The sequence below is a fragment of the Petromyzon marinus genome, chromosome 4 (assembly GCF_048934315.1).
Source record: "Petromyzon marinus isolate PM22_M1 ecotype Great Lakes invasive population chromosome 4, UKy_Petmar_22M1.pri1.0, whole genome shotgun sequence".
Lineage (NCBI taxonomy): Eukaryota > Metazoa > Chordata > Hyperoartia > Petromyzontiformes > Petromyzontidae > Petromyzon > Petromyzon marinus.
Window position 1 is genome coordinate 22,748,892 of NC_133670.1, and position 14,107 is coordinate 22,762,998.

Consider the following 14,107-nt stretch of genomic DNA (forward strand, 5'->3'; position numbering starts at 1 on the left):
TAAAAAAAATACCTGAGGGGGTATCCTTCTGTACCCATTCAAAAAAAAAAAAAGATTTAACCCTTTATATTGATAAAATAGCGGCACTTCCGTGCCAACTTGCTTAAGTAACTGTTTCCAAACCGCTAATTCCACGGCACTGTCTACTTAAAATTCCCAGTACAAATGCCTCTCGCCACAATTGCTAAGCCAAGGAGACATCTAAGACGTGCACCGTACTGCAGTGTTAACAGTCACCATGAACACCGCGACTTCGAACGACTTATACGACAATCGCCGCCGCCACCGCCGCCACCGCTGCCCGCGACACTCGCGAAAGCCGCCCCCGCCGTTACGCGTCGGTGCACCCCGACGCCGACGACCGCGAGCGGCGCCATCGGGGGGGATGGCCACGTGGGCCGCGATTACCTCTTGCGGGCACCAGCTCGGACATCGCGGGAGAGTCGCCAAGCCCTCGCGGAGTGCCGAGGCTCCCCGGTTAACCGCGCGGAGGTGGGGGGGGGGGGGGGGTTGTGCCTGGCAGCCGCTTCAATCGCTGCTCTCGCTCGCTCGCGTTGGGGGCCGCGCGCTCGCCGTGCTCCGCACCGCGACACCCGGCCTTGTAAATGGATCTGACCCGGAGTCGGAGGGGGCTTGTCTGATAAAAGTGGCCAAATTTAGTGGGGGGGGGGGGGGGGGAAATAGAACAGCGGCACCCAGAATAAATCTGTGCCGGGGTTGAGCTGTCGACCAGCCGGGAGGGCCCCCCTCTGCGCCGAGCGGCGGTGCTGCTTCTGAGAGCGTTGGGCTCGCGCTCTCGGCCCACGGATGCTCTTTGCCGCAGCCTTTTAATTATGACCGGAGTCGGCTCCGCCGCAGAGTCGTGCCTTGTGCGTACATGCACACGTAGCACGCCCCCCCCCCCACCACCACCACCACTGTGAAAAAGTGCGCGGGAGAACACGCGCGCACGTCCGCGCTCGTGCCCACGCACGTCCGCGTTTCATTCATACAAAGGCTTCCACACATACACATGTGCACCCACAAACACAACAAAAATCCCCAGTTTCGCCTTTTAGGCTGTAGGGGAACAAAAAAAAGACGTTAGCGAGCACCTATTAAGGCTGAGGAAGCCCATGAAGGGGGTGTGTGTTGGCAGCACCCTGCTCGACCACCTTTAGCTTTCCAATGCCAATGTTAATGCATGAGACCAGGTCCTCATTTCAGGCTCTGTTAGACTGATGGCCTTAATCTAAGTTTTCTTGTGGTTGTTGTTGTTGTTGTTTGACTTGCATCCCACTCGGATTTTTTTGCACACAGCGTGGGTGTACGGTGCTTTTTTCAGAAATATTTTTGCTGTTTTTTTCATGGATTTTCTGTTTGCACAGTCACATAATCACTTTAAGATATTTTTCTTGTTCGTGTTTTTGTTTTTTTGTTTGTTGTGGTTGCACCCGATTCAAGAGCCGAATGGCTCACAGGGCTATACCAAAATAAATTAACTGAAAACTGAAATAACTGAATTAACTGACCCATGGGAGGCACAAACATGTACACACAGGGCTACAAAAACAAACCTGCGTCCATACACACATATCCAGCAGCACACGTGCTTACGCAGTTGTTCAAAGTGGCATGTATTCTTACCGATGCTTAAATGGATTTAAAGTTAACACTTAAGCGTAGGGTGTAAAATCCAGGTATTCTATCCATTGCGTGGTAAAGCACACACGCACACACAAACATGTTAGCATTCACACACGTACTGTATACACACGTGCATGTATGTACGCACATGCACGCTGCTACCAAATAAGCCTTTCGTTGTCTCTATAAATGGCCGTGTGGTCGGAGCCTCGGCACAGCTGCATGAACCCGCTCCCTCCCACACACTCACTCACGGAGCTTGATGGCCATGCCTCTCAAACACCCAACGTGTGTGGTCCTTCCTGACACCTGTCACTCATTGTTCTTTTGCCCCTACTTATTGCCCTCTGTGCAGATGTGTGTGTGCGCACGCGCGCACGGGAGATGATCACGTGGTGGTGGTGCAGTGATCCCGCGCACCGCGCGAGGAACCCAAGGACTTCACTTCCGATTCTTGGGAGTGGTATCAGAACCTGCTCTAAGCCTTCACCTGGATGACTCAGCCTTAAATGAGTACCTGGTGTGTAACAGCAACTGGGAGGTAAAGGCGGTCGGTCACGGACCTGGGCCACACAAACCCCCTTGGTGTTTCTTTGCGGGACCTAACTTGTGCTCACTAAAAGCACAAGCCATGGAGAGTCATCGTGGCAACTTTGTGAATGTTTGATGTTTGTTTTTGTTGGAGGGGAGTAGGATTGTGTTCGTGTAACTTCGTGATCCTTAATCTGCAATGTTGTTTATAACATGTTTAGCTCAACACAGCGACGTGTAGATGTGTTGCCCTTTGCGTGGCTGGGTGGGCACAGTGGTAACACTTGTGCATCACAACAAGACATTCCTGACTCGGGCACCGTTCTGTTTGGAGTCTCTGTTTTCGTCCCCTGATCTAAACGCGTTTCCTCCAGGTTCTCCAGGTCGCCTCCAATAGCTAAGAAATACTTTACGTAACTGGTAATTGGTGAAATGTCCCAATGCTGCAAATTAAGTGCAGCATTGGGATTACTGAAAAAAGAAAAGATAAAAAATAAAAGACTTGGCAGGACCCTCCTGAAAAGGAGTCTTGAGATTCAGCGAGGATTTCCTGGGTTAAGCAGTGTAAAGAAAATAGTTGAAAAAGCCAATTTCAGGGACATTAAGAAAATAATAAATGAAATAATAATCACCATCATAATTTATTTAAAGACATTGAATAACCACTTGTGTTATATGCAGTACAGATGCCTGCTCTGTGGTGGTAGAACCTGGAATGCAAAACTATCACTAAGTCGGCAGAGAGAATACACTTTGTAGAAGCATTGTTGTTTTTTTAACTCACAGCGGCAAACCAAAATGCCTTCATTAAGACTGCCACTTACCGTGTATAGTAGGGAATGTTCCCCGTTGTTTGTAAATATTGATGCTCCCATGCGTTATGAAGCTAAGCCTCTATGCGACTGCCCCTAAACCGCAGCCAGCATCAATTGACCAAATAGGCCAACAAAAATAACGGGGACACCACAGTCTCTACTCAAACCCACCTCTGTCTCTATAGACATTATTTACGATGCAAAGAGGCACAAAAAAACCGTACTAATCCTTGTAAGAATTAGCCGACACATTCTCTAATCATGGCTTTTGAACAGCAGCAGCCTGCTTTAACAACCGACCAAACTTAACGCCTCCTTTACAATTCACACACCCTTTGAGGGCCAGCCTGGTCTATATAAGAATTGTTAGCAGAGGCAGTGACTCTCACTACTAAACATTTACCCGTGCGAAGTTGAGATTAGTATAGCATTTATTATGGCAGCAAGTTTACTTAAGACTAATTCCACATATAAAGTGGCTTGTCTTTGTTGAATTGGCTCTTATGTAACACCGTATTACTGTGTGCCGTGCATATGCTCCTGTGTGTGTGCGCCAGTCGGCGTGAGCAGTATTGTTTTCGATTTGCACAAAGCCCCATGGCTTTCTCTTCCCGATTCTGCAGAAATGACACATTGTTGATGCTTCCCTCAAACTGTCCTTTCGCGAAAGCCCAACTTCAGCATGCTGACAAACACCGACAAGTCAAAACAAGAGTGTCCATGGTAGCCTTTCTGAGCCAAACACACGTGGATGTCTGCATACGCGAGCACGTTTCTATGCGTGTGCATATGCGTGTTTGTTTTGAGTCGTGAGCGTTAAGTGTAAATATACGTGCGTGTATGCCTGCCTGCGAGCGCTGCCCTTTGTTACGTGAACCCTTCGGTGTGTGTGACCTGCGTGTAGGAGGGTGGCAGCACGCAACGCGTGTGCACGTTTGCGTCGGGTGTGCACCAGACCGACCTTGCTGCGCGATCCCCGTCTGTTCCCAGTGAGGACCCCCTTGCTGAGCCCAGCTCCGCTCCGTCGGTCCGGCACCGTGCCCCGGAAAAGTGGCCGACCCAACGCTGCCCGTCTCTCCGTGCTTCGCTCGCCCACCCGCCTCCCTTGTTGGCGGCTCGGAGAATCCCGGCATGCCCACTCCCACGCTCGTGCCCGCGCTGCCGGTTACGGACGCCGGTGACTTATAGCTGCCACCTGTCGAGGAGGCATTTCTGGCATTCCCAAAGTCCCGGCCACCATTCCCAAAGTCCGGCTCATCCTCCGAACCCGGGGCAGGCCACTGCAGCCGCACGTGCTCCGGGTGGCACCCCGCTTCGGTCGCCCGTGAACCGAGCGGGGTGGGAGTCTGACGCCGCAGCGTGGACAAGGGGGTGCACGTGGGCACGGGCGTGAAGGTGGGGTCCAGGTCCAGGATCAGCTGATTGAGCGTCTCGAGCGACAGCTCCAAGTCCTGCTGGGACGGGGACAGCTGGGGCCCGTCGGCGCCGCTGCTCGGGCCTTCCCGTGGGCCGTGGTCGTTCTGCCGTCCCTCTATTCTGAGGGAGGACAGCGGCGGCACGGGGGAGTCGCCCCCGCGAAGCGCGGCGGCGAGCTGTCCCGCGCCGCCGTGCGAGCTCCAGGAGCCCACGCCGCGCTGCACGGCGTGGCGGCTGCTGGAGCCACGGGCCGGTGTGTGCGGCACCGCCAGGGCGCCCGAGTCCCCGCTGGGCTCGGAGTAGATGATGTTCTGCTGCGCCGGCGCCGAACACGCGGCGGTGGCGACGAGCGGAGTCCGCGAGCGGTACGTCAACCCGTACTCGTCCACGCCGGCCGAGCCGCCGAGCCCGGCGTTGGCATTGGCGCCGGCGTTGGCGTACATGCTCTGCTGCTGCACCCAGCTGTGCGTGGGGCACGGCGTGTCTTGCTGCGGCTCTTCCACCGTGTTGTAGCCGGTGCTGTCCGACAGCAGCGAGCACTGGCTCACCTTGTGCGGCTCCTGCAGGAAGCCGTAGCGCCCGGCCGCGGGCCCACTGTCGCCACCCAGCCCTTCCCCGCCGGCCCCGGCCCCCGAAGGGCTCAGCGTGCCACCCTCCAGCGAGGAGAGCGTGCCCAGGCTGTCCACGCTGCGCAAGTCGTGCGGGGGGAGCAGCTCGTCGTCCAGAATGTCCGTCTCTCGATCGTTCAAGCCGCCGCCACTGCCGGCACCGGCTCGGCGCTCGGTGTGCACCTGGACCAGAACCTGGGTGAGGGGGGAGATGGGCAGTCAGTCAACACAAGGAAGCCCAATGAGCCGATCAAGGATAATAATAATGATGATAACAATGTAACAGAGAACGACCGTCTCAGTCTTGGAATCAACCTCAATGAATCGCAAATTAATGATAATGGAAATGCAATCAGTTGAAAATAATGTGGAGGATAATAATTATAGTCAAACTTCAGTGTTTCTTTATATGCCAATGAACATGGGGAGATGATGACGTTATTATTTACAATGTTTTGTTTAATTTGATACTAAAATTATGCTTAATACACAGTTTTGGTTAAAGTTTTTCACTTTTCCCCCCAGGTTTATTGCAATTGTGCGATTGGCGTGATGCATACTTTGAATTAACACTAGTTTATGTATCTATGCATTTGTAACAAAACGAGAACAACAAATCGATGACACCACACCATATGCTCATACCTCCCTTAGGGCTCTGCATTTTCAGCGATTAGTCACTTAGTCTCCTAATGCTCGCTGTTATTAAACTGGAACATCAGCATACATTTACAAAAATCAGATGTGCGCTGTACCTGAGGCTAAAACACCGAGTCAGTCAGCCTTTAGTCACTGCTGCACAACGGTATAATAAAAAAAAATATATAATCCAACAGATAAATCATCGTCAAACCTCCAGAAATGACTCAAGGGTGCCAGCTGAGATGAGTACAGCCACCTTGCTCAATCAAGCAGGAGCACCCATTGGCTTGAACAAAGACGGTGGTCACCGCATTACGTGCTTTCACATGCGCTTCTGCGGCTGTCTGGAATGCTCTTATTTCCGATATTAGAAAACCACTGGAGCGATGGCACTTTTAAATCATATACATTGCAAAGCCATTTCTTAAGAACTGTTTTTTGTGTTGTTTGTTCTCCTTGCCCCCCCCGCACCTCCGATTAGCACGGTTGGCTACGTACGTCGCGTAAGAAGTTCAACATACATACATGTTGGTCATAATAGTGATGAGGCTAGTTGTAATTACCGGTGAAACGTCGTACTCGGAATTGGAAATGTTGTGGGTTTACTCTCCAACACACAGGTGTGCTGAACGAGGAAGAAAAAAATTGGCATATTTTGTTTAAGTGACAAACCTTACTAATTGGCTATGTCAGGTGACAGTGGATTTAACGACACCTAACCCAAAAAAAAACCCCTCTATTATGGATAATATTGGTCGCGAAAGCCTACGTGTTAAACTGACATGTTGGTCAGGTGGCTGGCTGCACAGCCCTATCAAATCCACCCAGGCGACTCACCTTGTGGTGCCGGGCTTCTCCTCCCACGGGAATGCTCACGGCGACCCCGCCTGCATGACCCCCGTTCTGCTGCAGGCCGCGCATGGCGTGCAGCTGCGTCCCCGCTGTCCTGGGGCCGCCCCGGTGAGGCTCGCCCGGGTGGCACAGGTCGCCCCCGTCCAGGCTGAAGCCCCTCAGCAGCTCCTCCAGGTCCCGCTGCTCGCTCGCCGACGGGCCCGACGGCACGGACGGCACGGGCGGCCCAGGCTCGCCGCTCCTGCCCGTGGCCGTGAACTCGGAGGGCGACGTTGACTGCGCCTGTGGCTGTTGCTGCTGCTGATGTTGCTGCTGCTGCTGTTGTTGTTGCTGCCGCTGCTGCTGCTGCTGTTGTTGTAGGAGTTGGTGCTGTTGTGGCTGTGCTTGTGGCAGCTGCGAGTAGGGTTCATTAGCCGTGCGTACAGAGGCGGTGGAGTGGCCAGAGTCGCTGCTAACGGAGAGAGTGGGATGAGTTGTGGCTGTAGGGGCTGAGTGAGTGAAGAGGGAGAGCTCTGGGGATACCTCACCCCCAGGGAATCTCTCTCCCTGTTTGCATGATGGGTCTGCATGGGAGGAGCAGGGACAGAGGTGGGAGGGTGGCGGAGAAGGGAGAAGACAAACAGGAGTAATTATAGTTCACATCAATTATAACATTCTTACATTTCTCACAGAACTTGCACAAACACGTATACATTATTTTCATTTACTGCACAGTCCATGCTGGTGTGACCTATCCAACCAACTTTTACATATATAGATATCAGGCAGACCATTGTAATCTTGTGATAGGCCAATAACTACTTGAGTAAGCATTATCCTTCCGTGAATTGCGAACTATGACTTTACGCGAGTGAAGTGTACGTGATTGAATTTTCTGCTCATAACACGTCACCTTTGTTTTTACAATTGTGCAATAAAAAATCATCGTAATGCGTATGCAGCAATTTGTTTCATACGAGTCGCATGAAAAGGAATGTAATCAAAGCAAGCAAATAAATACATTGCCGGCTCACCCAAAGTCTCGTCGCACAAGCCACTGATCTTTTATAGTCATCCATTTAGCCGCGTCCGTTAGTGGCCGATTGCATGAAACACAATGGGGGGCATCGGAATACTTGTGAGCTGAGCACTGTATTTTGTTCAGCACAAAGGTAATTTGGCGCAGGCTCACGGTCGGACGAATGTTCAGCTAAAATGCAATAAGGATCAGCTTTCGGTGTACGGTTTCACCACAAGCAAATAATTTCATTTTGTCCTGTTCTACTGTATTTGGCTAAAAACGGTTCTTGCCGAAACGTTAATCAACACTTGCCTTCGGCATCAACAATCCCCACCTGCATCATCTTAAATCAACAATTTTCACCATCGTCATAATCAAAGTTATCTTGCTCTATTAATATTATCATCGAAATTGTCTTCACAACACACCGTTGACATCAGCGTAAAGATTCCAACCTCGACGTTCTCAATATCATCACATCCTCATCACCATCATCATGACGATCGTCCCCATCATTAATGCCCACAGCACCGACAACACTCTTGTTTCTCCGCACGATTAATATCAAGCGTAACATAAGAGCCAAACTTACCGACAGCAAACAATTCACTGCCACTTTCACCACCGCGGAGCAGAAACACTTCACCTGGTTACTCGCCAAATAAAAGCCACCCCGCGGGAGCTTGTCCGCTAATCCTTGCGACCTTTGTGTGTGTGTGTCGGCCAAGAGACTCGTGTGTGTGAGCGAGCGAGTGAGCGTGCGTGCCGTGCTTTGCGTGCGGTGTAAATTAATGAGTGTCCTCTGTTGGGATTCCTGGCTTCTTAATTCCTAAACAAGTGACGGCGCTCGTCTGGGGAATTGGGGCCAGGAAGTGCGTGGGTTCAGCCGCCCCGAGGCTCCCCCCATGCACTTCCAAAGTGAATGTGTAAATATATAAATAAGAGTCGAGCCACCACACCCGGGCCCCCACCCCCATGTACATGTAGGAACGCACCACACCCCACCCTACCCCCTCGTGCACTTCAACCTGCCTCTCGTTCCACTCCCCATAGCAAGGCCCCCCCCACACACACACAGTCTAACCCCGGACACGCACACACACATCCCAGGACGAGTGCACACACGCACGTGTGCACACAGACACAGCAAGCCTGCACAAGCTGCGCTCTCACAACCCCGAGGTGCAGTGTCGTGCATACACGCAGCAATCTTCCATACAGACTGAACAAGACTGCTCTCACTGCACCGGGTAATCATTTAAAGGCTGAGTCGACCTAGGGGAGGCCCGGGGTCAGTTCAGATAATTGTAAACTGGCGTTGACCGTGTGCGCGAATGGAATCGAACTCGGGTGGCCGGGTTTGTCGCGCAACGCTTTGTGTGTTGTACAAACAACACACAAAGCTTTCAACAACGAGCCCATACACAGTTTGTATATAACGACAATTAAATGTAATTTGGCAAACGTGCATTTTTAACGAGCAAAAAAAAATAGGAAGAGCAATTTGTAAAAAAAACCCCGCCAATTGAAGCCCTATTAACGGTCACTTTGTTTTGATCCACAATACCAGCACTGTACGTTATAGCCAAGCAGCACAGCTCCCGTTACGAATGCAGAAAAATGTTACTCGTCAAGAAAGCGGGAGGGGGGTCATTGAGCCTCACTCCGCCGTGGCTCGGAGCCGGATCTGGGCAGGAAACTCATTTAAAGACCCTCCACCCCCATCAAACCCCCACGACGCCGACTGAATGTTTTATTCCGTCTAGGAGGGTGGTAATTCCCCAGTTAAGGAGCGTTCACGTAAACATCGCCGCTGGTTGTAATGACTGCTGCCTCAGGAATGCTCTGTAGGAACGGTACACAGTGTCTTGGATGTCTATCTTCCATCTGGCCGACTGTCTGGTTCTCAGTAATGCAGTGCCATAGACTGACATGCCATGTCAAAAGCATAGCTATCAATTGTGTGCATCTTTGCCTTGAATTAAACCGATGCCCATAAACAAAAAAACCCAATGCGTATTACAACTGTGTCGCATGTAGGCACTCTATACAAACACGGTGGCTCAACAAAAGGTACCGTGCAGTAATTGAAATATAAAAAAGACACCATTGCGGTAACCTCCCTAGGTGATCGTGGATCAGCGTACACAACTTCAACAGGTAACTGGAGAAAGCTCAGTCAGATAAGGCGTTATAGGGATGGATTATTTTCAGAGAGTTTTTTTTTAAACATAAGCTAAGAGCAATAATGGAAGGAAGCAAAGAAACGGCACTACACATCGACAACTGCCGGCGATTAGAAGGCCTGGCAGGAGGAACGCGATCGCTGCTCATTGCAGAGGTTCACGATTCAAATCCAGCTGCCGCCCTGATTATTACTGTGGGTGCGTTAACCATTAAAATATGAGCCCTCTACTTCAAAGTCGATGTGTGTCAGCGTAATGGTCCAAAAGTTAGAAAATGTTAAAATTACCAGCAAATTACTCCATCGGAATATACATCACAATCATAGCCCCTTGAATGTAAACACTTTGGCAGGACCCTCTTTAAAAATAGCAATGCGACTCAGTACGACTATCCTGGCTAAACAAGCACAATAATATCTTCTTTGGTTCTTTCGGTAAAGTCACGTAGAATGAGAATAAAATAATAAATTAATGAAATAAAATAACACAATAAAATTCTCACGACGTTTCGGCCACAACACAAGTGGCCTTCTTCAGGTGAAAGGAACAGACCTGTTGGGACGACAGAGCTTCAATGAGAATTTTATTGTGTTATTTTATTAATTTATTATTTTATTCTCATTCTACGTGACTTTACCGAAAGAACCAAAGAAGATGAATCCTTGCAGTCACGAAAGCTTTAAATCGAAAACCACAATAATAGAATAAACCGAGACAAGGAAAAATAGCTCTGCTGGCAGTGTGGGGAGTGAAAAGCGACAGCGAAGAGATGGGAGTCACCTGAGCTGAGAAATCCTGCAGGCGCGGTCCACCACCAGCAATGAGCCCGTACCTTTAGCACATGTGCAGGTGTTATGCTCAAGCCCCGTGGAAAAATGTGGCATTTGTAGCGGGCAGTTACAAACCACCCACACACTCCGTTGCCTCCCCTCCTGTCAACACGTGCTCCTCCCTCCTGGAATCCCTAACTGATCCTTCCCTTGCAGTGCTCTTTATATCAGGTCATTCACACCCTCGCACCTTAATTTAACCCTTAATCTAGTCGGGGCAAGTCTCTCCGCACACTCACCGACATGTACACACATGTACACACACACCGAAAATGTGTTTGGGTCATAACAGCAATGAGGAACTCCTGTTTCGACCTTTAAGATCTCTTCCAGTCTGGTACAACTACGCTTTGATCAAAGGGAAGCGTCTTGACACCTGCAGTGCGAGTTCTTTGCCTCGGCGAGGACAAAGAATTCTGACGTGTTACGAGAAAACAATTGAAACTGGTGTCAAATGTACATAGACACACACACAAAGATCCACATTTTACAGTATAAAATGCTTGGGGTATCGGGATTTATTCAACATTTTAAACACGGAAAAAGGGTGAAAACTCCATCACGTATGCTCTGCAAGAGCTATGTAAGAGCATACGTGATGAAATGTGTTGATAGTGCTTGAACGACCCCTTTAAGTGAACGATAATATTAAAGTTGGGACGACACATTTGGAGATTGTGGTGCCAACGGCCATGCATTTCCACCTCGTCTCTCTCCCATACCATGCTACTGACCACAACGCACACAGTTAGTAATGTAGGACTGAGAGTTTGTCGAGGGGAAGCTCAGGACAGCTACAGATTTCAATTGCCACTCACGCTGGTGCATGGTGAGGAATTCAAATCCGGCTCCACTCACGCACTTCTGCGGTGCCCTTAACCGTCGCACGATCGCTCCCCACACAAACACATGTCCACACACAGAATCGCAAACACGTGTGCACAAAGCACACATACAAGCCACGTACACAGTCACAGGCCAATTTTTTTTTTTATAAATCTATACCTGCTTGCTGTCATGGTAAGCCTTTTGGCCTCAAGATAGACTTTGAATAACCGAGTTGGTGTTCTATACTACAGCAGCAACTGCTGCTCTATAAGCCCTTTCCCTTTAATTAACGCGTGTGGTCAGCTTTACCTTTCCTGCTCACCTGTGGAATTCCTTTTATACTTTTACTGCGAGTGTCTTGAAAGCCTAGTTATTACCGGGTAATATGACCAGTTTCCAAATAACACACTGTTAACAATCGTTCATCTGTTGTAAAAAAAAAAATACATTGTTTGGAAAGGCACATGCAAGGCGAGTTGGAAAAAGGGGGAAAGTTCAGCTGTCAATAAGCTCTGTAAAGATGACTTAATGCTAAACACAGTTGTAGCCATACCTTTACTGAGCTGGGAAGGCCATTCGAAAAAAAAGGAGGCGTGTCACTCAAAGGGGGTGCTTTTTTTCTTAAAGGTCAAAAAAACCAAAACCCCGTGTGAAGATGGACAGAACTGTATCTTGCCGTTCGTGAATGCACTTGCCGCTTCTGATGTTTCGTCGCACTCAACGTCAGCACTTAATTACTGGGCATTAACAGTTCATTACACGCTATTGTTATCCGTTAACAAACACATCTTCACGGGCACTAAAAATAAACCATTAGGGGGGGCTTTATGCTAGCATGTGTACATGACCTCCAATGCCCCTTGGAGGTATGCGTGCAATAAAAGGCACCAACAAAGCTAGCCCTAGGGAACCGTCGCACATTCCACTCACACAACCAGGAGGGCATGGCTCTACTGGCTGTGGACTACCCACCCAGAGTACTGGGAGCCTCCAAAACTCGTCACAATGTATGTGCCGTATTCCAACCAGCACGCACACCGTAACTGCGAGGAAGATGGCTTCTGTCTCGCCACACCGAACCGTAGGAGCGAATGTTGCTTGGTGGGAAGCTAATTAAGGACACCGCAGCCACATGAAGGGGTGGTGTGGTCAGCGTCACGATAGCCAGCCTCACGCAACGTCTTTCCAGCCCCGATTGTAACACCCTGACATTTGCTCATTTAAAGATCAGTTTACCTAAAGGGAGGTCCGTGACACAGTGAGAAACCACCTCGTATAATCCATCATCAGGAGTCCAACACAGGTTGCTGGGATTGTACCGCTCTGAAACTATTTGCTAACACGTAGTGGTTACTCTTCATCCACGTACACATGTATATACATAGATATATGAGACATATTGTATATAAATACTCGTCAAAAAAACATGCATTAAAACAAATACTTGCAATCTGTAAAGGCACACAAATACTGTACGTGTTTCAGGCAAAACTGCATGTTGGCAGTGGTACAGAAAATGCTTCACCACAATCATCATAAATTAGTCTAAAGCTGAGAAAAAGAAACATTTTGGGAAATTGTTGGTATCATATTCCAAGTTTTGTTTATTGCCAAATTTTTCCCTGAAGGAATAATGCTCACTTTATATAAACGTTTCTTTACATTCTCTTCAAAGCTCTCTGCTGCATGAACTCTTTTCTGCTACAATCTCATACACCATATTTAGCTTAGCCTTGAATTTATTTTGTATTGTTCTTTATACGGTAGCATTTATTTAATAGCAACGAAAGTGGAAAAGGAATTCTAGATTTGAAGCTTTCGTGACTGCAAGGATCAATACTCTTTGGTTCTATTCGGTAAAGTCACGAATAGAACCAAAGAATAGAACCAAAGAGTATGGAAAATGAATATTTTATCGCACATAGCACGTGATCTGCTTGAGGACAACTATAGCTCAGCTTTTTGGCCCAACGAAATTTTCCATTAGAAAGTTGGCAGCATTGGGGGAGAGAGACATTGACACGAAGCTCACCCGCGACCGGGCAACATCTTCAAAGGCAATGGCGGTGTGACCATCAACCGCATCAGAAATAAAAACAAAAACTACCATAAAAAAAGGGCTGGACGCGCACACCTCCTTCATGAATGGAATATTAAAGACGAGCCGCGGCAGTGCGACTGTGGCTATGCTCACCCCAAACTATGGACCGTAAACTCATAGAGACACACAAAGAACCGCTTTTTGTGTTCAATGTGTTATCCTTGTGAACATGTACGAGACTTTCTCGACCAATGTTATCCACAGTCGAGGTTTTTCGGTTAAATAACGTGACTATAAGTGTGTCGTCAAACCCGCCGCCACCCGCACACAGCCAATTAGCAAGTTTTGTCACGTGAACAAAACATGCCGATTCGTTACTAGTTCAGCACACCTTACTAATCGGCCGTGTCGGGTGGCGGCGGATTTAATGACACATTTATATTTACGCGATCTAACCGAGAAACCTCTATTACGGATTTGTTGTTCCACCGCACCTCCGATTAGCACGGCTGGCTACGCACGGTGCGAAAGAAGTTCAACAGACATACACAGAGACTCATGGAGATACACAGAGACCCACAAAGTCACGTCTAAGACCAGCCACAGGAGTGCGATTGTCGCCATGCAACCCAAACTATGGGCCACATAGTAAACCGCTGTAATTTGCGCTTCTTCATCGGAAGCGGAACAGCAAAAGTACACAAGCTCCCCTGAAGCCCTCTCGTCGTGGCT

At 49.1% G+C, this 14,107-nt stretch overlaps 1 protein-coding gene across 7 annotated transcripts in view; it reads right to left on the reverse strand.

Moving 5' to 3' along the window:
• LOC116938011 (tensin-3-like) overlaps positions 1–14,107 on the reverse strand; it is a 141,426-nt gene that overhangs the window by 27,320 nt on the left and 99,999 nt on the right. For all 7 annotated transcript variants that reach the window (XM_032945227.2, XM_032945234.2, XM_032945222.2 and 4 more), the window contains 2 exons: positions 6,476–7,053; positions 3,934–5,191 (listed from right to left, as the gene is read on the reverse strand). In XM_032945227.2, the coding sequence (XP_032801118.1) occupies positions 3,934–5,191; positions 6,476–7,053 (1,836 nt within the window). The remainder of the gene's footprint in view (positions 1–3,933; positions 5,192–6,475; positions 7,054–14,107) is intronic.